The following is a 23984-nucleotide window of genomic DNA, read 5'->3' as shown; positions in this document are numbered from 1 at the left end:
CCAGTACACTTAGAGGAATATGGGATTTAACATACAAGTCATTATAAAATTAAATATCGGAATTAAGAGGGTTTTTTCTGACTAATTTAAGTTTGTTGACTTCAGTCAGCCTAATCTGAGTGCAACTTAGGTCACATACAACCCTTAGGAAGCTAGAGACATAATTAAGATTTTAATTGGACTAAATGTTCAAAACTAAGCAACATTCAGGGCTGGTTTTTTTAATAAGTGTTTATAAATCAGTTAGTACTGAGTTGAATCCATGACATATAACAATCCAGGAAAAATGTCTAACATTCGCCTCTGTGTGTATGTCTTACCTATTAAAGATTTGATATTTTCTAGGATCAGTTCACTAGTGATGTTTCCAGATAAATCTTGGCCCAGTTCAGCAATCAGTTTTGCATAACCTTCATTCTCTTCTCTTAATAAATTGAATTTCTGCTGCTTATAACTAGTTAGAAAAATGAAGAAAACAACATGTTTACATTTCAAAATTACAGCTAGTACCAATAGCAATGCTAAACTGATTTTATTCTCTAGAGCGTTTCATATTATTGGTCCCAGGCTATGGTCTGAAGGCACATAAGGCCAGCTCCAAGCAGGGTCAAGTCTGGTCAGTGCCTGGATGGGAGACTGCCTGGGATCCATATGTAAGCCACCTTGTTTCTATCATGTAAAGAAAGGCAGGGTATAAATATAATAAATAAATAAATAATATTAAACTTTTACAAATGTGAAACTAACTTCATTTTAGGAACTAGCTTACAAAGCATTCCAAACCTTCCCCACCTTACATCAGGCTGCGGGGGGGGGCAGGCTTAGATTGAGCTGAAGTATTCCTCTCCTTAGCTCTGCAGGTTAAGTTAACTTTCCAGGGAGCCTGCCAAACATGTTGGCATGCCACTAGTGAAATGCCCAATGATAGCCAATGGAAGGCGCCAAATGGGGCATTTTGGAGGCAGAGAGAGACTGAGCTAGCCTGGGACCATCTAGATTCCAAGTCAGTCCCATTGCCATAGCATAAAGATATCAACCATTATCATCTTGTCCCATCCCACGTTCTGCCACAGCTGCAGTAAGAGGCAGGGTTATGGATGTGATGGTGGCCCTCACTCTACAAAACCCTGCTCAGGGAAGGAATACAGTAGGGCCCCGCTTCTCGGCGTTCCGCTAATACGCACTCCAGCTGATTGTGCCAGAGGAGAGGAAGATCAGCTGTAGCGCGCTACAGCTGATCTTCTCCTCCTCGGGGGGTGGTCAGACTCCTGCACTCCAGCTGATTGTGCCGGAGGAGGGGATGATCTGATCTTCTCCTCCTCTGGTGCGATCAGCCGGTTAGGTTCCAGACCCCCACGCTACAGCTGATCTGCTTTTCGTCAGTTTTCACTTTTCGGTGGGGGTCTGGAACCTAACCTGCCATATGAGTGGGGCCCTACTGTATGAATTGCACCTTAAGTGCATCAAAGGTGTGTTCAGACGTAATGCCAAGCCAAGAAATATGGTCTGTTTAACCATACAGTGCACATGCTACATCCCTTATTCAAGCAGTGAAATAACCAAGGAACAGCTGGGTCCGGATTACGTCCAAGCTAGTTGTAGTTTATTTGTGATTTGTTTGGAGCAAAGCCACAAATGTTGGTTCTGGCACAACACTTAAATCAGTCACTCCGTGATTTGTTTCACAGTTCCCTGGGCTTCTCTGAGAGGAAGAGTAGGATAGAAGTGTAAATATGTAGATAAATAAATAAATAAATAGTAATAATACTAAGGGGAGCTAAACAGGAGTGATTGAGCTGCATGCATTGGCATGGATCTTGTGCACAGTACTGTTACACAAATCATATCTATCGACTTAGTATTATGCCCAAATGTAGCCACTGAGAAAGGTTATTAGCCTAAGTGTTTGGCTAGAAGCAGTCAAAGTATATTTGCAGTTATCTGAAATGTTCAGATATTTCAATAACTGCATTTCCTGATCTCCCAGTGCAAAAACCTGGTGCATATGTATTATATTATGAATACAGAACCACTTAACATTCATTTCAAAACAAAAAGTGAAATATTCATAAGCATATTTTTACTGCGCTCTTTCAGCACCTGCATAAAGCATTTTTGTTTACACAAGCCTATCCAGACATTTAGAATACTGGCATATGTTTTCAGCCTTTTACTTACCGTTGACCTTAATTATCTTTGGGATGTTTTTAAATACCTGTTTTAAACTGTCTTTTATTGATAATTTTGATGTTTTAATTTTTTTTTGTATACCTTGCAGAGGTTTATTACAATCAAAAGGTATATAAATGTTGTGAAATAAATACAAATATTTTAATCAAACAAACCCTAATTTGTTGTGTGTGTGTGTAGAGAGAGAGCGCTTGTTACAACATCTAGATTTTTAATATAAAAATACCTTTACAGAACAAGGCTTTCCTATAATTGTTCCAAAAATACTTTAGCTTCAAATATGATAGAAGATTGCGATCCAAAGGTTGTGCATGATATTCTGCACACAATAGTGCTTTTCACTCACTCACATGCTCCACACACAAAGCCACTCCTGAAGGTTGGTGAACTTCTCTACATCAGCATTTAATAGGGAGCAAAACAGTGTAGCTGGAAGAAATTGGCAACTCCTCAATGCATATTTCAGAGCTTTAGTACATTTTACAATTTCATAAACAGGAAAACATCAGTACTTAATATTAAAAATGCAGTAGAAACACACTCAGCTGGAACATATTTTGTACTTACAAAAGTTTTGTCTTGATTTTCACAGATTTCTGATTAAACTGCTGAGACTGCTTGATAAGTCCTAATGATTCTAACGTTTCTGGGTCCAGACGCTCTTTGAGTATAGTATCTGAAACCAAGTACTGAGTGGAAAAAGAACACCAGAGGTATTATCTGTAGCAGCATCTGACCTTGGTTTATCTTACAATAAAAACAAATGTAATTCCAATTAAAGACATAAAGATTCAAGTCTGGTGGTAAACTTGTACCTGGGGTTGTACCACTTTAAACTGAACTCATGTAACTGAATGCTTCTTGATACAAAACACACACACACAACAGAAAATTAGATGTCAGGGAGGGATTCTAGCCTAGATCTCCCTCTCTTACATGGTACTTTTGAGAAAGAGAGAGACAGATCATTTGAGTCCCCACTTGCAGTCTACAGAGATACAGCTCAGTCAGAGGTTTACCAGTTAAGCAAGAACTAAGCATAAACCCAAGGAAAAACATTTTGCATTTTACTTATTCAGAACTATATAAATTCCACAAGTGTCCAAAATGCACTGGAGACTTTCTGCCATCTTACAACAAATGGTCCATCTCATATACAGAAGCATAACTTACCAAACATGCTAACACCAGCTGCATGAACTGATCTCTCTTGCTTTTTTCTTCTAAACAACTGGTTTCAATATCTGAAACAAACAGGATAGGAATTCGTATTATTTATCACAACAATATCTATTTTCTGTCTCTAGATACTCTCTTTCATTCCCGTTCTCCCCTGCACTTTTGCTTTTTCTCAACAGACATTCAGGATTCCATAGCTAGTGATCATGTCCAGTTCTCACTGGACTCATGTATATATGTGTGTGTTTCCCCTTGTAATTCCCCCACACTTCAGGATTTTTTTGAAGTTTCTCCAAACATGCTGTTACCTCCCTCTTGTATCTCAATAGTTCTGATTTGGCTACATAGTAGTCAACACTCAGCAGATGAATTTGCTATTAGAAGGAATAATTGTTCAAACCAAAGCCTATTTTATGATCCCTTCAATGGTGGTCTGGTGCTACTGAGAGTGCTGCTTAAGGTAACGGGGGGTACCTACCTAATATGCAAAATACATCTGCTAGGATGGAGGGCATATCATCCCGAAATTCCTATTTAAAGAAAATAGTGTGGTTAGTACAACAAGTATCCTTTGATTATGGTCATCAGTCTCCTCCCAACAGTTAAGGTAAACTGACACTAGTGTCAAGTCACACATGTTTTGATTTTTAGCCAAATAGCAATGGCAAATTGCCTCTGTGGTATGATATAGAGGTCATCAGCTGTAAGCTATTATAAAACATGGACTATTTAAGGACTATGAGGACAGCTATACCAAGAAGCAAGTACAAGGTGAAATTCCCTTCACTCTCAAACTCAGACCTCTAGGGCATATAGGGCATGAAACTGGTTAAATTATGCATTTTGAAGTTCCACTGATTTAGTGGGAAAGTTAATCATGAACATGTACTTAATTCTATCTCTTAAAAATCTACAACACTTCAAAGTGCTTACCTTGGCTCATTTGTGCCCTTAGTTGCTTTAAATTCTAGACAAAGAACAGTGACCATCTTATTACACCACAGACCTGATATTTTAATCATAAGCCCCTTCATTTTTTTTCAGGTCCCCAAAGCTAAAATAGTGTAATTACATCAAAATATATGTGAAGCAGAAACAGAATCTGGTATTAACAGACAGCCTAATATTCAAACCTGCTACTTAGAACATCCTGGCACATCGTTGGAAAGAATTATGGCAGAACCCCATTTTGCAACTTGTTCAGTTTCATTCTTAAATGTAAAACAGTTTTGATCTATTAAAACAGCATATGCTTAGATAGCCTCTTCCAGGAGGCTCTTCAAGAAGAACTAAGCAAATATTATTTTTAACAGGTACCATAACCTTATACTTACTATTACATCATTGAGAACATTAGATGCTTGATCATGCTTTAGGTTTCCCTTGACAACATGATATGCAAGCTCATATAGGGCCTGCTGGATACCTATAGGACATTGAAAAAAAGTTGCACTGAATTATGTAATTTTTAACTATGGTAAGAAGAATCTTTATAACATTATTATACTATGACAATATTTTCTTTCTCAGCATTAATTTCTGGTATTACCAATTTTTCAACCAATTATGGCTAATCATTAGTGAAAGAATGATATATTATGAAATTTTGCCAAAACCTGTTCAAGACTGATCACAAGATATAATTCTGATGGAAGGTGAAAAAGTTCACACTTATGGTATTGGACCATTGTACAATTGCACATCTCCTATTAGTTTCAATAAGGCTTACACACAGGAATTTCCCAAGAGATTGTGGTCTTCTCATGCATGTGACAAAATGTTTTTAAGATGTTCATTTGAAAAGCAGTTAACTATGTAGTATGGAATAGCTGTTGTCCAAAAATCATGTCAAAAGCTATCTTGGACACATACCAGTTTCAAAGGTTTTTTAGATCAGGTCCTGTATAAATGTCATTCTAGCCAGTGTGAGGGTTTAATTTATTTACTTTAAAAAAAACAAAAAAAAACTTAAATGTATCTACTTACCTCTAAAAGTTGCATTTTCAGAGAGAGTACGACATAGCTGCAAGCTAAATCCAAATGAAATAAAAAAATAGTATCTTAGTTCTCAGAACTGATTAGAAAGTTTGGTCACTTAAAATATATTACTTTTGGTTATGGGGTGACATACAAATGCGTAAATACTCTGGATAGCTTTTTTTTTTAACATTCAAGGACTTGCACACAGTCTGAACATCCTAATTCAACCAAATTAGGAAGAGAAATGTTAGATCCATTTACTGCAACAGGCTATCATCCGACAGCTACTGAGATTTGTTATCTCAACTTCTGTGTTTCCGTAAGTTACTAAATGTTGTAGCTTATTAATATATTGAAGCTTGATGATTAATGATAGGATAAATGAGAAAAATAAATAATTGTTTTCAAACTTAAACACAAAGCATGTTGTCAAAAAGTATTAAGGGAACGAATTATTTGGATTTTTTTAGACAAGGTGAAATTCCCAAGTAACAGGGTGCTATGAAGAATGCAAGACATTTTACAGAATTAATATTTACATTTCAAGTTGTGTTGTAACACTGAAACCTTGATCCTAAGCTACACACTTTAAATAGCTCTATAAATCACCTAGATTTATTTCCATTTTTGTGCTGCTTTTAAGACTGGGATGCAAGCATAACTATGTTTGCAGGTTTTTGTTTTTTTTAAAACAGATATTATGTTCATTTCACAGTTGGAAGCCAACATTTCATTACTGCCCAGCTTCTTGAATAAATGCCTGTTTATGAAGCATTAGGTACTCTTTGCAGAACTCTGACCATAGGTACATTTTCACTGGGCACAAAGGTCTACCAACAGAATTATAATGAGTAAGATGAGTCTGCCTTTAAGCAGTAGATTTTAATACAGTGTTCATTGTTTTAAGAGCCAGAAATAAGGGTTTTGAAGCAGGCTTTGTTTGCACACTGTGATTTCACCCAAAGCTATATTCCACCCTGGAAAAGTGAGTGAAAAATAAAACCAGTATCTGTTTGCACTCATATCTACTGCTGTGACAAACACTAGTTTAATTCCACCGAGAAATACTAAAACTGATTGATAGCAAATCTTCTATAATAATATCACTTAACCATCACACAGCCACTACTTATATAGCACAATATACAGCTGCCATCCAATTGAGATAAAACAGCTGTTCCATAAATTGACAGATAAGTTAGCAAAGAGACTGGAACATGAACCAAGTACAAATATAACTGATACTTTCAAGAGGAAGACAAAGAGACCTTGAGCAAAGGAAAGTTGCTTTTTTTTAAAGATGCTGGGAAAGTGTTAAGTTATTTTTTAAAGTTAATAATTTACACAGTAAATAGGTATCTGCAATTACAAAGAAAAGAAACAGTAAATGGGATAAGTAAATCATGCATGGTCTCTCACATCCCACTCATATAATGTATTTTCTTCTTTCCAATCTTAACCAATGTGGCAAGATGTTTTCTTTATATTTATATAAAAAATGTTATTTAAACTCAGCTTACACATTCACATACTTAGTTTATAAAAATGTGTTTTTAAAAATCACCCATTTATATCTATTGAATAAGACAATATATATATGTCCTGCAATTCACATGAACCCTCAACCCATAGGCCATGACATATTCGGTGTCACATGAATGAGCCTAGGAGGTCATGCATTCCACCCAATTTCTTCTATGCAGTCAGGAGTATCAGTTTGGAAGCTCTCTCTTCTGTTTAACTGTGGTTTGTCATTTTACCCAAAATGACAACAAGGTTAACATTAACATTGTTTGAAACAACTTGAAGACTTGTTTCAAATAAATCATAGTTAAACATAGATTGTCAGTTCAAATGAGATAAACTGTGGTTAAGCAAAAAAAGGAAACCAAAGCTTCCCAACTCCTCTTTCTGGACACTCAGGAGGAGGAGCACATGAATTCATATCAGACTAAACTACAGTTTAGTGTGACATCCAGGAACTGACATTGCCTAAGACATAAGCATCTTCAATGAGTCAAGAGTCCTAGTTTTTCTCATATCTTGGAAAAGTAAAAAAGTGAAGTTAACACATGCAGGTTTTTCAGATAAAGACCGCAAGAATTGCTACAGACAATGTATTTAGTCCTGCAACGGGGGTGGGGAAATAGTACGAGCAGCTTAAAATGTTTACACTTGTGTAACTAATTGATACAACTTTTAAAAGCAATTGACTGACAAACATGTATCAGTCATAAGCCTCAAATGGAAACTCTATTGACATAAATGGGATTTATTTTCAAGTAGCTGTGCTTAAGACTGAGGATCAAGCATGCATTGTCTGGCATTCTCCATAAAAAAAACCAACACAGAAAATAGAAATAAGCCAGAAAACAGCATCAAAAAAGCCAGAATAAACAAAAGGAAGCTATGAAAAGTAAACTGAGCCATATCTTAAAGTTCATTTAATGGTCATTAATTTGTTTTTATCCTGTTTCAGCTTAAAGTAAATATGACTTATATTACCAGCTTGAAAGCAAGGGGTTGTCTACACTTTGATTAGTAGCATCTACTCTTTTAGACACCTGATAAATATGAAGTAATATTATTGCTATACAGAACTTATTTTATTTTGCTCTTTGTTCTTTTTGAAGATTCCATGTTTGATATTTTCAACTCTTAATTCAAGGAGGAAATATTTGTGGTATCAGAATTAAAGGAGTACATCCAACAAACTTTGGCAGCAATTCTTCAACAGCAACTCTTGAAAAATCCTACTAACAATTTAAAGGCAACTCCCTCATATAAACGTCAATTGACAATACCAATATCATCAGGAGATGATGCCAAATAGAATAAAATCAAAATGCATTTGGGCAACTTGGCAGAAGTTCTATATCACCTCAAAATAGCATGAATGTAGGCAACCAAACTATCCTGAAGTTTTATTTACCCATTTTCACTGCTGGGCTGTACATTAAGAAAACACCGTTTTAAAGAATCCTGCTATGGTATGACTTTTTTTTGGTCAAGATTAACTAAATGTGGAAGGCTAAAGTTACATATGAATTTTACAAATCAGTATTATTTCCTTTTACGTGTCCTGAATCTGCTGCCAATGAATTTTATTGAGTGAACCCAAGTTTTAGTACTGTGATAAAAAATATCTGGCCATAGCCATTTCTCCATTTCACAGTTAAGTCATAACCTATGGTTTACTGTGCATGAGTGAATTATGCCCGCTTCACTGCTCCTGGCTTGTGCTTGGACAAAACAAAGGATTATCTGTAGCCAAATTTTGCTCTTGGTATACTAATCATTATGGCCATACTACCCTGTACACACCCAATCTCAGAAGCTAAGCAGGGTCAGGCCTAATTAGTACTTGGATGGGAGACCGCCTGGGAATGCAGGGTGCCGTAGGCTTAGAGGAAGGTAATGGTAAACCACCTCTGAATACCTTACCATGAAAAACCTATGAATATATAGGGATCCAGAGGAAGCTTGGGTGAAGTTCTGTTTGTTGCTTTCAAAATTTTCTATATATGTGTGTGTGTGTGTGTATATATATATATATAAAAAGATTCGTAGGGTTGCCGTAAGTCGTAATCGACTTGAAGGCATATAAATACAATATTAATCATGGTTTCTTGGAACTAAACAAACCGCGATCACTGGTGTGACATAATGCTAAACCAGGGATTGTGGTTTGTTTCCTCACAGCATGAGCTAAAAGCAGCAAAGCTAACACAACTTGCTCAAATCCAGTCAATGGCACAGTGCGACACTCAAACCTGGCCTCTGTGTAATTTTATAAACTTTACCACATTCTCCCTCGCTAATCTTTTTCTAAAAAAACCCTACCCAGATGGACTTTCTCAGAAGTTTTTTTAGCAATCCCAATATATATGTCTACGAGATTACCTTTTCTATACCAGCCTTCCCCAACCTGATGCCCTACAGACATTTTGAACTACAAGCCCCAACCAGCATGCCCATTTGCAGGGACTAAAGGGAGTTGAAATGCAAAACATCTGGAGGGCAACAGATTAGGGAAGGCTACTCTATACATTGGTGGCACCCTCAGAAAATATTAAAAGACGGCCAAGGCAGGTCTTTTTATTACAGAAGATATGATGATTCCTCCTCTTCTAGTTTATTATTCTAAGTTTAATAATGTTAGCTTTTTAGGGAAAGGATCATAGCTCAGAAAAGGACTGTTGCTCAGTTGTAGGATATCTACCTTGCATGCAGAAAGTGCCAGGTTCAATCTAGGTAGGGCTGGGAATGTCCCCTGTCTAAAACCCTGCCAGTCAGAGTAGATAATACTGAGCTAGATGCACCAATTGTCTGACTCAATATAAGGAATCTTCCAACGTAGTGCTTTTCACTAAAGTCTATTCTTGGATAGACTTTAGGCTAATGGGCCTATCTCCTCCACCCCATTCCCTTTTTAGAAATGGTAATAGCAGCATGCAACTGATTGGACATTAAGCTAGTCCTAGTAAACAGTTCAGTATGTGAACTTAGTTTCTAGAATGGATTTAAGGGCAGTTTCTAGAATGGATTTAAGGGCACAAAAATATAGCAAACAGCAGAGTGGATAATAAGTGCCCTTTGGGGAATAGCAGCAGTTATGTTTGTGAACAGACGCTTCAAAAACAAGGTATTTTTTAAACCAATTTAATATTAGTAGCAACTTTTATCATGCACAAGACATGCATCTGGAGATCAGGTTTTGAAGACAAAGGTGGGTTTCAGATAACATAAAATGATGGATATTATTTTATTTATTTATTTATTATTTCAATTTATATACCGCCCTTAGCAGAATAGCTCTCAGGGCGGTGAACAAACAAGATAAAATACAATATATCATAATAAAAATCATAAAAACATATACAAACAAACAACAAAAAAAACTACAAAAACACAATACGACAAAAATTAAAAATACGGATTAAAAGATTAAATGGTTAAGAAAATTAAAATGCCTGGGAGCATAAAAAGGTCTTTACCTGGCGCCGAAAAGATAGAAGTGTAGGCGCCAGGCGTACCTCTTCGGGGAGGCTGTTCCACAACTCAGGGGCCACCACAGAAAAGGCCCTAGATCTAGTAACCACCCTCCGGGCTTCCCGATGGGTTGGTACCTGGAGGAGGGCCTTAGATTCTGAACGAAGTGAACGGGTAGGTTCGTATCGAGAGAGGCGTTCCACAAGGTATTGAGGTCCCACGCCGTGTAAGGTTTTATAGGTAAGAACCAGCACCTTGAATCTCGCCCGGAAGCAAATAAGAAGCCAGTGCAGACGCGCCAAGACAGGTGTTATATGCGAAGATCAACTGGTCCTCGTCAGTAGTCTGGCAGCTGCGTTCTGCACCAGCTGAAGCTTCCGAATTGTCTTCAGGGGCAGCCCTACGTAGAGCGCATTACAGTAATCCAATCTTGAAGTTACCAGAGCATGAACAACAGAGGCGAGGTCGTCCCTGTCCAGATAGGGGCGTAGTTGGGCTACCAGATGAAGATGGTAAAACGCATTCCGTGCCACCGAGGCCACTTGGGCCTCGAGAGACAGGGAAGAGTCGAGAAGAACCCCCAAACTACGTACCTGTTCCTTCAGGGGAAGTGTAACCCCATCCAGAACAGGGTTAACATCCACCATCTGAGCAGGGAAGGCATTCACCAACAATGTCTCGGTCTTGTCTGGATTGAGTCTCAGTTTATTAGCTCTCATCCAGTCCATTATCGCGGTCAGGCAACGGTTCAGCACATCAACAGACTCACCTGAAGAAGATGAAAAGGAGAAATAGAGCTGCGTGTCATCAGCATACTGATGGCAACGCACTCCAAAACTCCTGATGACTGCACCCAGCGGCTGCATGTAGATGTTGAAAAGCATGGGGGACAAAACCGACCCCTGAGGGACTCCGCAATCGAGAGTCCATGGTGTCGAGTGATGTTCCCCAAGCACTACCTTCTGGTGACGATCCGCGAAGTAGGAGCGGAACCACTGCCAAGCAGTGCCCCCAACACCCAACTTCGCGAGTCTCCTCAGAAGGATACCATGGTCGATGGTATCAAACGCCGCTGAGAGATCAAGGAGAATCAACAGAGTCACACTCCCCCTGTCCCTCTCCCGACACAGGTCATCATACAGGGCGACCAAGGCTGTTTCGGTGCCAAAACCGGGCCTGAAACCGGATTGAAACGGATCTAGATAATCGGTTTCATCCAAGAGCGCCTGGAGTTGGGTGGCAACCACCAGCTCCAAAACCTTGCCCAAAAAAGGGACATTCGCCACCGGTCTATAGTTGTTTAAATTATCTGGGTCCAAGGAGGGTTTCTTTAAAAGAGGTCTCACTACTGCCTCCTTGAGGCTACCAGGGACCACTCCCTCCCTCAAGGAGACATTAACCACCTCCTTGGCCCAACCGGTGGTTCCAGCCCTGCCAGCTTTCACTAGCCAAGATGGGCAAGGATCCAGAACAGACGTGGTTGCCCGAACCATTCCAAGCACCTTGTCCACTTCCTCGAGCTGCACCAACTGAAACTCATCCAATAAAGAAAGACAAGGCCATGCTCCGGACACTTCAATGGATTCATCTGTCACAACATCAGAGTCAAGGTCCCTGCGGATACATGCAATCTTATCTTGAAAGTGTCCAGCAATTTCATTACAGCGGGTCTCAGATGTTTCCATAGTATCGTGGGGGCCAGAGTGTAAGAGCCCTCGCACGACTTTAAAAAGCTCCGCTGCGCGGCTTAAAGATGATCTAATAGAGGCAGCAAAATAGAGCTTCTTTGCTGTCCTTACCGCTTTTGTATACAACTTATTGGTGGCACTTACCAAGGCATGATTGTATCCACTGGGAGTTTTCCTCCATCTGCACTCCAGCCTCCTCCTCTCATGTTTCATCGCTCTCAGCTCCGGGGTATACCACGGAGCTGTATGAGCTCTACAGCGAAGGGGGCGCGCGGGAGCGATCGTGTCAATAGCCCGGGTCATTTCTGTATTCCACAGTGCGACCAGGGCCTCGACAGGAGCACCAGTCCTATCAGCCGGAAAATCTCCCAGAGCCCTCTGAAAACCTACAGGATCCATCCGGCTCCGGGAGCGGATCAACTTAATAGATCCTCCACCTTTGCAGAGGGAAAGAGCCGCTGTAAGTCTAAATCTCAGCAAGCGGTGATCTGTCTATGACAATGGGGTAGATGAAAAACACCCTACCATCAGATTACCATCTCCATGTCCAGTGGCGAAGATCAAATCGAGAGTATGTCCCGACACATGTGTTGGGCCAGTAGAAAATTGAGACAGCCCCATTGTTGTCATGGAGGCAATGAAGTCCTGAGCTGCGCCAGATAAGACAGCCTCAGCATGGACGTTGAAATCCCCCAGTACCAAAAGTCTAGGGGACCTCAAAAGGACCTCCGAGACTATCTCTGTCAGCTCAGCTAAGGAAGCTGTTGGGCAGCAAGGTGGACGGTACACCAACAGTATTCCTAGTCTGTCTCCCTGGCCCAACACAAGGTGGAGACATTCCAAACCAGTCGCCGTCTGGACAGGGTGCTTGGTGAGAGGAAAAGAACTCCTATAGACCACAGCGACCCCCCCTCCCCGGCCCTCAGATCTACCACAGTGCTGAACCAAATACCCGGGTGGGCAAAGCTGGGAAAGAGCAACTCCTCCCTGATCAGCCACCCAGGTCTCGGTTATACATGCCAGGTCGGCACCCTCCTCCAGAATTAAATCATGGACAAGTGAGGTTTTATTATGTACCGACCTGGCATATTAGGTAAAGCCTCATTCATATCTGACAGCACCTATCACTGGGAAGGTGAGAACACATTCAAACCTGTGCTGTGTTACACTTTGAAAATGGGCATCTTCGATGACAAAAAATAAATAAAGATGTTCTGGTTAGAATGCAATTTATTTGTAGCAAACCCACATAATGAAAACTTTGCAACAAGGAGAGAGTTCAGGATGCCAGTGTCTTAAATTTTGTGTGGATAAACTTGAACTAGCATATTAAGATGTTATGGCTAAGATTCTATGGGCCTGGCAATTTCAGGCTGGTGTACAACTCTGGTCCCTAGATCACTTCTCAATGTTAAAAATGTAACTCTCAACTAGAATGAGGTTGTGTGATGTCTGATGGTTTTAGCAAATAAATTTGACAGAGCAGACCAAATTATAAAAAGTGATTCTGTGTGACATCTTAACTAAACTGTCAAAAGAAATCAAAAGTACCATAACCACTGATGTACTAATGTACATTGTACAGATTGATTACAATTTGTTAATTCCAAAGACATCCAGAGACTGCACAATGTAGTGAACAACAAGGAAGGAATCCACATCTGTTGAATCTTTAAGCAGTCACATTTCCAAACCTATAAGTGCATGAAGAATACATGCAGTAGTGATGCCATGACTGGATCACATACCATGAATGGGGTCCAAACTTACACGCTAGTAGGCTTCTATTCCAAGACATTTACTTTTTGAGTCTCAATCTGATGTGTTAAGGCAGTAAGTAAGTTTCCACCAAGATCATTGGGTCTGTGTTCCAAGCAAGCAAATGCACAGGGTGGAAGCCTTACAGCCTGCTCTTATGAATGTTTCCTCAGAAATAAGTTACCTATATTCAATGGGAGTTATATTCAAATGAGAATTACTCAGGCTTTAGGCTGCAATCCTGCATGGACTTAGTTGGCAATAAGTTACACCAAAAGTCAGTAAGTTTTACTTTTGAACAAACATGATTAGGTCAGAATATAAACTGCAGTCTATCTTGAGGGCTATAACTTAATGCTTAACTTTTATTTTATTTGTTTAAAGCATTTAGATACTGCATAATCATTAGCATTTCTAAAATGTTAACGGAGGCAACTTTTTCATAGTGACAGCCCAAAATAAACTCAAACTGAAGAATTCAAAGTCTCCAAATTTCACTGCAGCTAAACTGGGAAAAGCAAGTTTTATAGCACAATCATAAACCCTTGTATTCAGAAACAAGCCTCACTGAGAACAACGGGACCTACTCCCTAGCAAGAAAAATTCCAGCCCAATCCTTTACATCTTTAGAAAGAAGTCAATACACTGATTTTAGCAGCAGAAATTCCACCTTAAGATGCACAAAATTGCAGCTTGGAAACCTATAAACCTCACTGGGAAGGTAAGAGAAGGCAGGGCCCAGGAAACACAGCAAAGCAGGCTAAGGGGTGGGAGAAAAGCCTCCTTCATCCAGCCTTCACAGTTGTCTAAAGATAGTATTTATTACACATCTAAAAAGAATAAATTGAACAAATTAACAAGCAACGATACAACTGGAGAAAGGAAAGGTAAACTATGGTGGGGAGGGGGAAAGAATACAAAAAAGGGGTAGGTTAAAAAAAAAACCAAGAGAAAGAAAAAATAAATAAAAACACGCCTAACATGACAGATTTCGACAAACGTCAAGCCTATGAAAGGAATTGAGAAATACGACGAAAAGGAAAGAGGGACTATGAAAGAAAAATATAGTCATGGGGATCGCATCCCTCGATGTTTGTGTGGGCGCGCAGAGGTGGGGGTAGGAGAAGTTTTAAGGGGTTCCGAATAATCTCGTTTAAAGTGGGGTGAGAGAAGGAAAGATTGACAGGAAGGCCTGAGTTGAGGAAGGATTCGTAAAAGAAGAGATGGGGCGGGTTAGAGTCACCTTTAGGGCCTAACATTTGAGAAGCAAGGGGAAGGAGAAGCGAAACAATTAAGGCTTAAAATTAAGAAGGGGCCTCGGCCTCACAGAAGGACAGCTCAGCGGAGGGAGGGAGGGAGGGAGGGAGGAGAGTCGGGGGGTTGTTTTCGAGGGGGTGGGCCCACCACCACCGCTCTCCCCCTCGCTCCTCCACACTCCCTTCTCTACCCTTTCCTCCCCGCCCCCATCTTATCCCACTCCTCTTTTTGTTGTGATGGTTTTTGAGGAACCCTCGCCCAGCACTCACAACTCGCTCTTGCCCGATTTCTCCCAGTTCTTTATCCACTCGGCAGGGAGCGCCGCGGCCGCCGCTGCTGCTACTCCCGCCGCCATCTTCCCCGTGTGGCGCTGAATGCCCGGATGCGCGAACGACAGGCCCGAGGTCAGAGGGGACGACGGGGCCGGCCTCGCCAGGCATGACGGGAAAGCGAGCCTGGGTGATAGCGGCAGGCGGCGGCGACGACAACAACTTTGGGAGGCTGTCGGGAGGGAAGATGAATGGAGAAGTCGGTCGCGTCATAGCGCATCCTCCCGGAGGAATCGTAGGCAGGCGGGCGCGAGACACTAATAAAAATAAGAGCCACCACAATAAAAAAGTTGGGCTCGTGACAATTGTCTCGTGCCTCTTCTTTCTCTTTCGCACCTCACGAGCTGAGAGGAGCGTCCTCGGTCGGAGTGGGGAAGGGAGGGAGAAGATGGATTTCTCTTCCTCACATTTCCCTCAGGATTTAACTTGCGCCGAGGCCCACAAACATAGCACTTTATACAACTCTCATAAGCATGTTCCTTCAAGGTAAAAAGGCCTATTGAGTTCATTGGGGTATTATTGCGTAGTAGTAGCCAAGGTGGTGCCCTCCAGAGTATCATTTTTGGACTATAACTCCCATGAGCCGTAGTCAACATGGCCAATGGCCAGGGACTGTGGAAGTTGTAGTCCCAAGAACATCTGGAGGGTGCCTTGTTGGCTGCACCTGGCCTACTCAGAGGTGTTTTAGGAAGGCCGCCTTGGAGGCGCCTTCAAGATGGGCAGAGCAATCCTAACCAGGCAGATATGCCCGCGCTTCTGTATAAATTAAGCTGCATCTTAAACTGCTTTTAGAGTTAGGATGTAGCATAACTTTAGGCTTCTTCACATGTTACACTAAACAGTCTCCACATGTACAAGTGCTTGTGTGAAAGAGTAGTTGTTGATTCGTGTGGCTCAGTTGTTGAGTGCACAGGCACACTGTTGAAAATCACATGGGAATAGCTTCAAGTATACAACTCAACTATTTGTGTACACAAGTACTGTACAGAAATTGCACACTCCTTGAATCTAATGTGAATACCCCTTTTTTTTGCCCCTACACTGGTGTGAAGGTTTTCCTTCATTTGACATAAGTAGATATGCCAGGGTGAGGCTGCAATCTTAACCCTGCTTACCTGGGAGTAAGCCCCAATGAATTCACTAGGATTTACATTTGAGAAGACATAGTTAGGATTGCAGGTTTGCAGTTGTATCAAACTAAGCCCTACTCAGAGTAGACCCCACTGAAATTAATGAACTTAAGTTAGTCATGTCCATTGATTTCAGTGGGTCTAGTTTGAGTAGGACTATCATTGAATATCATCATTTAGCATGGTTTGAAGTCAGGGTGGGGGGAGTTATGCATCATAATCAAACCCAGCTGGCAAGTCAGGATTCTGCCTGCTTCAAACCTACATGCTACTGTGCTCGGTGAGATGTTCTGCTGAGTAGATATTTATATATTTTATTTAAAAAATCTTGCATTTCAGAACACACTGCTCTCACAAAGTGGCTTACAAGAATGTAAAACATGAAAATACATTTTTTAAAAATTAAAGGTAGCTAAAGTTCCCCCCCCAAGTATTTATTTATTTTATTTATTTATTGAATTTATTAGTTGCCCATCCGTCTGGTTATTCAGCCACTCTGGGCGACATACAAAATAGACATACATTAGACATTAAAAATCTGAAAACAATGATAATAAAATCTAGTACACCGCCAGATACAGTACTGAATGGAGTCATATTTTAGAGACCATAGGAGTTGTATTTTAGAGACCAGCAGTGATAACACCATATGTATCCCCCTAATTTCAGAGGTGTGGGACTACCACTGAGGAACCTCTGCCCCTAGCAAACCCCAGCTTAATGCCTCTGTAACAGTTCAGTCCTATACATGTCTACTCAGATGTAAACCCTGTTGAATTCAATGTAGTTTACTCCCAGATAAATGGGAATAGGGTTGCAGCATTAGTCTTTAAAGTGCCAGAAGCTCTACTTCTCCTTTACATCTTCTTCAGGTGAGGCAGTCGACGTGCTGAACCGTTGCCTGGCTGCGACAATGGACTGGATGAGAACTAACAAACTGAGACTCAATCCTGACAAGACTGAGATGCTGTTGGTGGATGGTTTCTCTGATCGGATGGTGGATATATACCGTCCTGGATGGGGTTACACTCCCCCTAAAGGAACAGGTGCGTAGTCTGGGAGTCATCTTAGACTCTTCCCTCACACTTGAGGCTCATGTAGCCTCGGTGGCCCGGAATGCGTTCTACCAACTTCGGTTGGTAGCCCAGCTACGTCCCTATCTGAGTAAGGAGGACCTCTCATCAGTGGTACATGCTATGGTAACCTCGCATCTGGACTACTGCAATGCGCTTTACGTAGGGCTACCTTTGAAGACGATTCGGAAGCTACAGCTAGTGCAAAATGCGGCAGCCAGACTGCTAACAAGAACTAAGCGGTCTGAGCATATAACACCTGTGCTAGCCCGTTTGCACTGGCTTCCAATATGCTTCCGGGCCAGATTCAAAGTGTTGGTACTTACCTATAAAGCCTCATACGGCGCGGGACCACGATATCTGTCGGAACGCCTCTCCCGATATGAACCGGCCCGTACACTACGGTCTACTACAAAGGCCCTCCTCCGGGTTCCGACTCATAGGGAAGCCCGGAGAGTGGTGACAAGATCTAGGGCCTTCTCAGTGGTGGCCCCCGAACTATGGAATGGTCTCCCCGAGGAGGTGCGCCTGGCGCCGACACTATCATCTTTTCGGCGCCAGGTTAAAACCTTTCTCTTCTCTGAGGCATTTTAATTCCTGTTAATTGTAAATTATTATATTTTGATTTTAGACTGTACAGTTTTGTGTACAGTTTTGTGTTATTTTTATTGTATTTTTAATGTTCACCGCCCAGAGAGCTGTTGCTAGTCGGGCGGTATATAAGCTTAATTAAATAAATAAAATAAGAATCTGTGTTGTTTTTGCTACAGCCTTCTGGAAGTGATTTCTTTGAAACAGTTATATCCAGTGTGATCTCCCTGTATATATGACTGTAAATATGGTAAGTGTGGGTTTATTAGAGTGTATATGGTAAGTGGACTGAGTGAGAGGGGGGACTGGACTGGAATGCTGGAGAATGTTGTATTATGATTGGCTGAGTGTTTGAGTGTCTGAAGGCGTAAATGAGAGGATGGCAGTTGGCTGAGAGTTCTGTTTTTTTTTTTTTTTTTTTTTTCAATAATTTTTATTCAAATTTTCACAAAACACACAAGACAAAATCACAAAACATTCAAAGACAAAAAACAAAATCAAAAATAGCCAAACAAAAAGAAAAAAAGAAAAAAAAAACAAAAATAAAAAATAAAGAGTAAAATATTGACTTCCCATCTGTCAAAGATCAAATCAGTTACAAGTCCACAATATATAGCAATCCTGTCTCTTAAGTCATACCATAAAATCACTCTCCTCCAGCAGCCATCCTACTCAATCACCAAATCTCACAAACACTACCCCATTCCCTCCACAAAAAGTCAAAGAGAGATCCCAACTCTTCAAAAAATATATCTATCAATTTTTTTTTTCCAGATAAGCATATCGACCAATCCATCTCATCACCAATTACGATAATCTTACTGTCACAACCATAGTCAAAACAAACATTTCAATTAATCCATCACATCAGAATCTGTTAGGTTCAGCAATTTCAGTAGCCATTATTCTACTATCTCTATTAGTTCCATTTTCCATCCTCCATCTTCAGTAGTCCTGCCAAGTCCAGCAATTTCAATATCCAATCCTCCATCATCAGCACTCCACAACAATCTTGCTGTCAAAGCCATAGTCACATAGTAAGAGTCTGATGGGAACCACCTCCATCCCAAATACTTTCCCGCCATCCACTCTGAATAGGTTGCTGAAATACTGCTGTAAAATCATATCTCTGCTCTCCTCTCCAAAATACACTGGGTCATCTCCTAAAAGCTCCTCCACCGTCACATGGCTGCAGCCAACTCCACAGACTTTCTCCATATTGGGCTCCATCACATCATTCCAGTCCAGAAGATAATCCATGCCATTGATAACTTTATCTCTAGAATCTTCATTAATTTCTTCAGAGATAACATTGAGTTCCAAACAATAGATTTTATTTCTAAAGTCCATAGACTCCAAATCTTGTTCCTGTTCCACGTTTGTTCCAATCTCCGGGATCTCCTCTCTCACAGGGACCCCTATTCCAGTCTCCAGGGTCTCCTCTCTCACAGGGACCCCTGTTCCAATCTCCGGGGTCTCCTCTCTCACAGGGACCCCTTCCAGGGTCACCTCTCTCACAGGGACCCTTATATCTTTAATCTCCTGCTTCATTTTACTCAATTCAATTTTCGTTATCTCAATCTCATCCATTATTTTCTGAAACATAGTTATTTCCAGATTCTCAGCCACTTTCTTAATTGCCATTTTAAAAGAAAAATATAGGAAAACCACTTCTTATTTCAGCAACAATTGGGTTAATACTCCAAACTTGGTGACATCACAGTATAAACAGAGCAGACAGCCTTATCTCTCCAATAGTTAAGTAAACAAAATGCAGTTCCCAGGATCGAAACAATTAATGGCAATCGTCAAGAAACAGATTCGTCAAAATAAAATAGACCAAAAAGAGAGTAGTCTCAAAACAGTATAATATTTTTCAAAATAAAAATCTGGAATAGAAATCCCTCTTCTGTGTGTATCTTTAGAATGCAAATCCAGGACAGCTTTTTGCAACAAAAACAGAGATAAGCTATTAATTAGTGCGTAGCAGAGAGAAGTTACGGCTCCCCAGTGAGATGTCAAAAACCGATCAATCTGGCAAATCTCTTTTAAACAGCAACAATTTAAGTCAAGTAAAAGAAAAATATAGAAAGAAGGGTGCTTGCCTGTTAATGCGTTCTCTCTTAGAAGATAAGATGAACGTTCGCTTTAACAGATAGAGCTTGCTGTTGAAAATCCGTCCCACCTTCGTCGGCTGGACCTCGTCCCATAAATTAATGAGATCTGGTCGTCCCAACAAAAATAGGCTTTGAGGTTAATCTCTTCGTTTCTCCCTACCCGGGAGAAGTTTAATCAGTCAAAAAAAAAGAAAAAACTGACTGATATATCTGAATAAGCTTCTTTTGAGGCAGGAGCCCGTCTCAAAAGCAGGCACAGGCTAAGTCACCCTTCCCGGAAGTCGGCTGAGAGTTCTGTTGATGGGAGTTCTGAGGGAGGCTGTTGGTTTTGTGGGTTGGATTGGATTAGGCTGGTAGTGAGGCAGGTTATTGACGACTAGTAACAAAGAGTAATGCATCTGATGAAACCATACGCTTGTTAAACTATACCTTTAAGTAATCTTGTTATTCCTGTGTATATAAATAAATATTTCTTGGTTTACCTAATGCCTGATCCTTGGCTGGGTTTACACAGACCAGAAGGGTGGGCAGGGCATATACCAAGGGTGGCAAACAAGCAGCAGTGTTTGAGATATTGTAGCGGTGAACCGGTGGCAGCAGTGAAGAGATGGTGTAACATCACAGGTATCCAGAGCAATCCAGGGCTGTATACTTTATAGGCACAAAGATACAGGGGGAGTGTGGCCTGCAAGTACACCCAGACACAAAGTATCAATAGGCCTGGAGGAGACTAAGGCACAGTCTCAAGGCAATATTGAATTACTGGGAGTGACTGTTGGTGTTGCCTAGCAGTGGGATCTTGAGAGATCTTTGCTAGAGCCTGGGAGAGAACCATTTAAAAACCAGGACCCTGAGGTGGGACCGTGACAAAGCGGTAGCCACAGGTGGGTTCCTAGCAGGTGGTGGCCTGAGGTGGGATCCTGACAGGAAGGGTCCTGACATCCAGCCTTTCCATAAAAATCAAAGACACAACAGTATTTTGATGTTCAAACACAATATTGAAAATAAACAGAATATTTACATTCATAAAATATGTGCTGCTTTTAATTTAAAAATCTCAAAGCAGTTCATCACTTCAAAATATACATGAAAACCAATAAAAACAAAAAATCCAGAAAGTCATCACATCGCATAGTTTCAGCAAAATAAAATGTAGAACAATGAAAAGAGCTTCACGTTGTTTAAAGCTCTCCCTTTATATTGTCTATAAACCTATTTTTGTCTATTCCTTTCGTTGTTTACAGTTACTATCTCTCATACTAACCCAACTCGCAGGATGGTTATGAAAACAAAACTGGAGTGCAAGTAGGGGAAAAATAATAAATATCATTTAAATAAATCCCCCAGCTGTTTAACATCTATATGAAGCCCTTGGGAGCAGTCATCAGGAGATTTGGGGTGAGGTATGCTGACGATACCTAGCTCTATTTCTCCATAACATCTAAATCAGGAGAGGCCGTGCAAGCCCTGGACCACTGCCTGGACTTGGTGGTTGGTTGGATGAGGGCCAATAAACTGAGTCTGAATCCTAGCAAGATGGAGATGCTGTGGGTTGGTGGTTCCCGAGTTCAGATAATTGGTCAATTACCTGCTTTGGAAGGGGTTGTACTCCCTCTGAATGAGCAGGTCTGTAGTCTCTGGGTGCTCCTTGATCCATATTTGTCGCTAGAGGCCTAGGTGACCTCAGTGGCTAGGAGTGCCTTTTACCAGGTTCGGCTGGTAAGACAGCTTGCAGCCGTTTCTGGAACAGGATAGCCTGACCACCGTTGTCCATGCATTGGTAGCCTCCAGCTAGACCCACCAAATTCACCAGTCCAACATGACTCGATGGGATTCATGCAAAAAGTCATAAAACTTCCACATAAGCCATGTTCCATGCAATAATACATCTTTCTGAACAGAGCTCAGAACAACATCTGAACCAGCCAAGTCAATCAAATGCATCAGTCATGCATAACTGTATGAGTCAATGCTCTGGGCCACAAGCTTTCACAGCAACCACATTACAAGGCCCATTTTCTCATCTAGTTTGGCCCTCAGACTGGCAGTGGCTGTCCAAGGTCCTGTTCTCCAGCCTTCTTGCCTGAGAGCCTTTTGACTGGAAAGTTCTTCTGCCTCCACCTCATGCGCTCTGCCCAATGAGTGGGAGTCCCTCCCACAGGTTCCAGACTTTAATAACCTTGATTTTGAAAGTAGTTATGTCAGAAACTTATTTCACAGAAAGCAAACTGGTGAGGTTTGGCCCAGAACTTGAATACAAGGCAGAGGTGGAGTCTGAGCCCAAGCACACAAGAACACTTCTTTGAACCCAGTTTTTTCCTGTGATAGCACATCTATTTCACAGAAGGCAAACTCTATTTCTTTCCCCCTTCTGCCAGCTGACTTGCCCCTCCAATCTCTCTTTCTCTCTCTCTCCCCAATTCACCAGCCATTCGCAACCTGGTAGCAGCACCAATAGTGCTGCTTAGTGGACCTACAAACAGCAAGAAAGGGTATTGCTGATCACCCCAGAGGTTCCTGGGTCATCCTGTGTTATTTCCCAACAAAAGGAGAGGCAGCAACATGTGTGGTTGGTGAATTTTGGTAGGTCTGGCTGATTGGGAAGTCGCCATTCCGGGCTGTTTTACATAAAAGTGTATTATAGCCCAGAATGGGTACTGGAATGTGGTTTCCGTGGAAGTTTTGTGTCTTATTGCATGCATCCCATGTAGTCATGTGGGACTGGTGAATTTGGTGGGTCTGGCTGATTGGAAAGTTGCCGTTCCGGGCTGTTTTACGTAAAAGCGTATTATAGCCCGGAATGGGTATCGGAATGTGGTTTTCGTGGAAGTTTTGTGTTTTATTGCATGCATCCCATGTAGTCGTGTGGGACTGGTGAATTTCAGAGCTCTGGCTTGCTGGGAAGTTGCCGTTCCGGGCTGTTTCATTCCGTTCAGGAGGGTGTTTTGGTTGTTAAAGGGTTAATAAAAATCCTATTGGAATGGTTTTTGTTCCTAAATGTTGTTCTCAAGTGTCTCTAACACATCCCAGTGTTTTTGGCATCAATTTCTTTTATAAAGGGCCCGTTCTGGCGTGTTCCGTTCCGGCTTTTACACCGTCCCCAATAAAGGGGTCTTCCTAAGTTGGGTGCCAATTAGTTATCAGGCAACATTCAAGGTACAGGTCTGGGTGTATATATAAAGCCATTTTCTGGCCTGCTCAGCCCTTTCCTAGCGGTCGTAGATGCTGGTGTGAGTAGAGGAGCTTATAAAACTTGACACCAGGATACCTAAAAGATCATCATACCCAGTCAATCACTGCACTCTGCAGGTGAGGGCCTCCTGCACATACCAGCTTAACAAGAGGCTTGTTCTGCACAACAGAGGAATCGGGCCTTTAGTGTTGTGGCACCTACCCTTTGGAAGTACCTCTCGTTAAATATTAGACAGGCGCCCATCTCCGTTGTCTTTTCGGCGCCTGCTGAAGGCCTTCCTCCTCCAACAAGCCTTTTAAGCAGAGATATTTCTCAGAGATATTACTGGAGAGGTTTTAAGATGTTTCTAATTTTTTTTTATCATTGTGTGTTCGTGGATTCCTTTGGGAGAAAAGGTAGGTAATAATAATAATAGTACTGTTGCACACATAGTCTGAAAAATTTGGCCGTGCATGCCTCTCGAGTTCACACGTTGACAACCGCTCGTTTGATTGTGAGACACTCAAA

The 23984-nt window shown here is 41.2% G+C and overlaps 1 protein-coding gene across 1 annotated transcript in view; it reads right to left on the bottom strand.

The window, feature by feature from the left end:
* THOC2 (THO complex subunit 2) overlaps window positions 1-15540 on the bottom strand; it is a 62659-nt gene extending 47119 nt beyond the window's left edge. The window contains exons 1-7 of the mRNA XM_061598333.1: window positions 15314-15540; window positions 5356-5399; window positions 4704-4795; window positions 3848-3899; window positions 3364-3434; window positions 2758-2879; window positions 321-454 (exon numbers count right to left, since the gene is read on the bottom strand). Coding sequence (XP_061454317.1) covers window positions 321-454; window positions 2758-2879; window positions 3364-3434; window positions 3848-3899; window positions 4704-4795; window positions 5356-5399; window positions 15314-15399 — 601 coding nt within the window. The 5' untranslated portion in view covers window positions 15400-15540. The remainder of the gene's footprint in view (window positions 1-320; window positions 455-2757; window positions 2880-3363; window positions 3435-3847; window positions 3900-4703; window positions 4796-5355; window positions 5400-15313) is intronic.
* Window positions 15541-23984: the final 8444 nt, after the last annotated feature.

Source organism: Rhineura floridana, chromosome 16 (genome assembly GCF_030035675.1).
Source record: "Rhineura floridana isolate rRhiFlo1 chromosome 16, rRhiFlo1.hap2, whole genome shotgun sequence".
NCBI classification, from domain to species: Eukaryota; Metazoa; Chordata; class Lepidosauria; order Squamata; family Rhineuridae; genus Rhineura; species Rhineura floridana.
The sequence above is the reverse complement of the archived record's forward strand: the minus strand, read 5'-3'. Positions and strand labels throughout refer to the sequence as shown.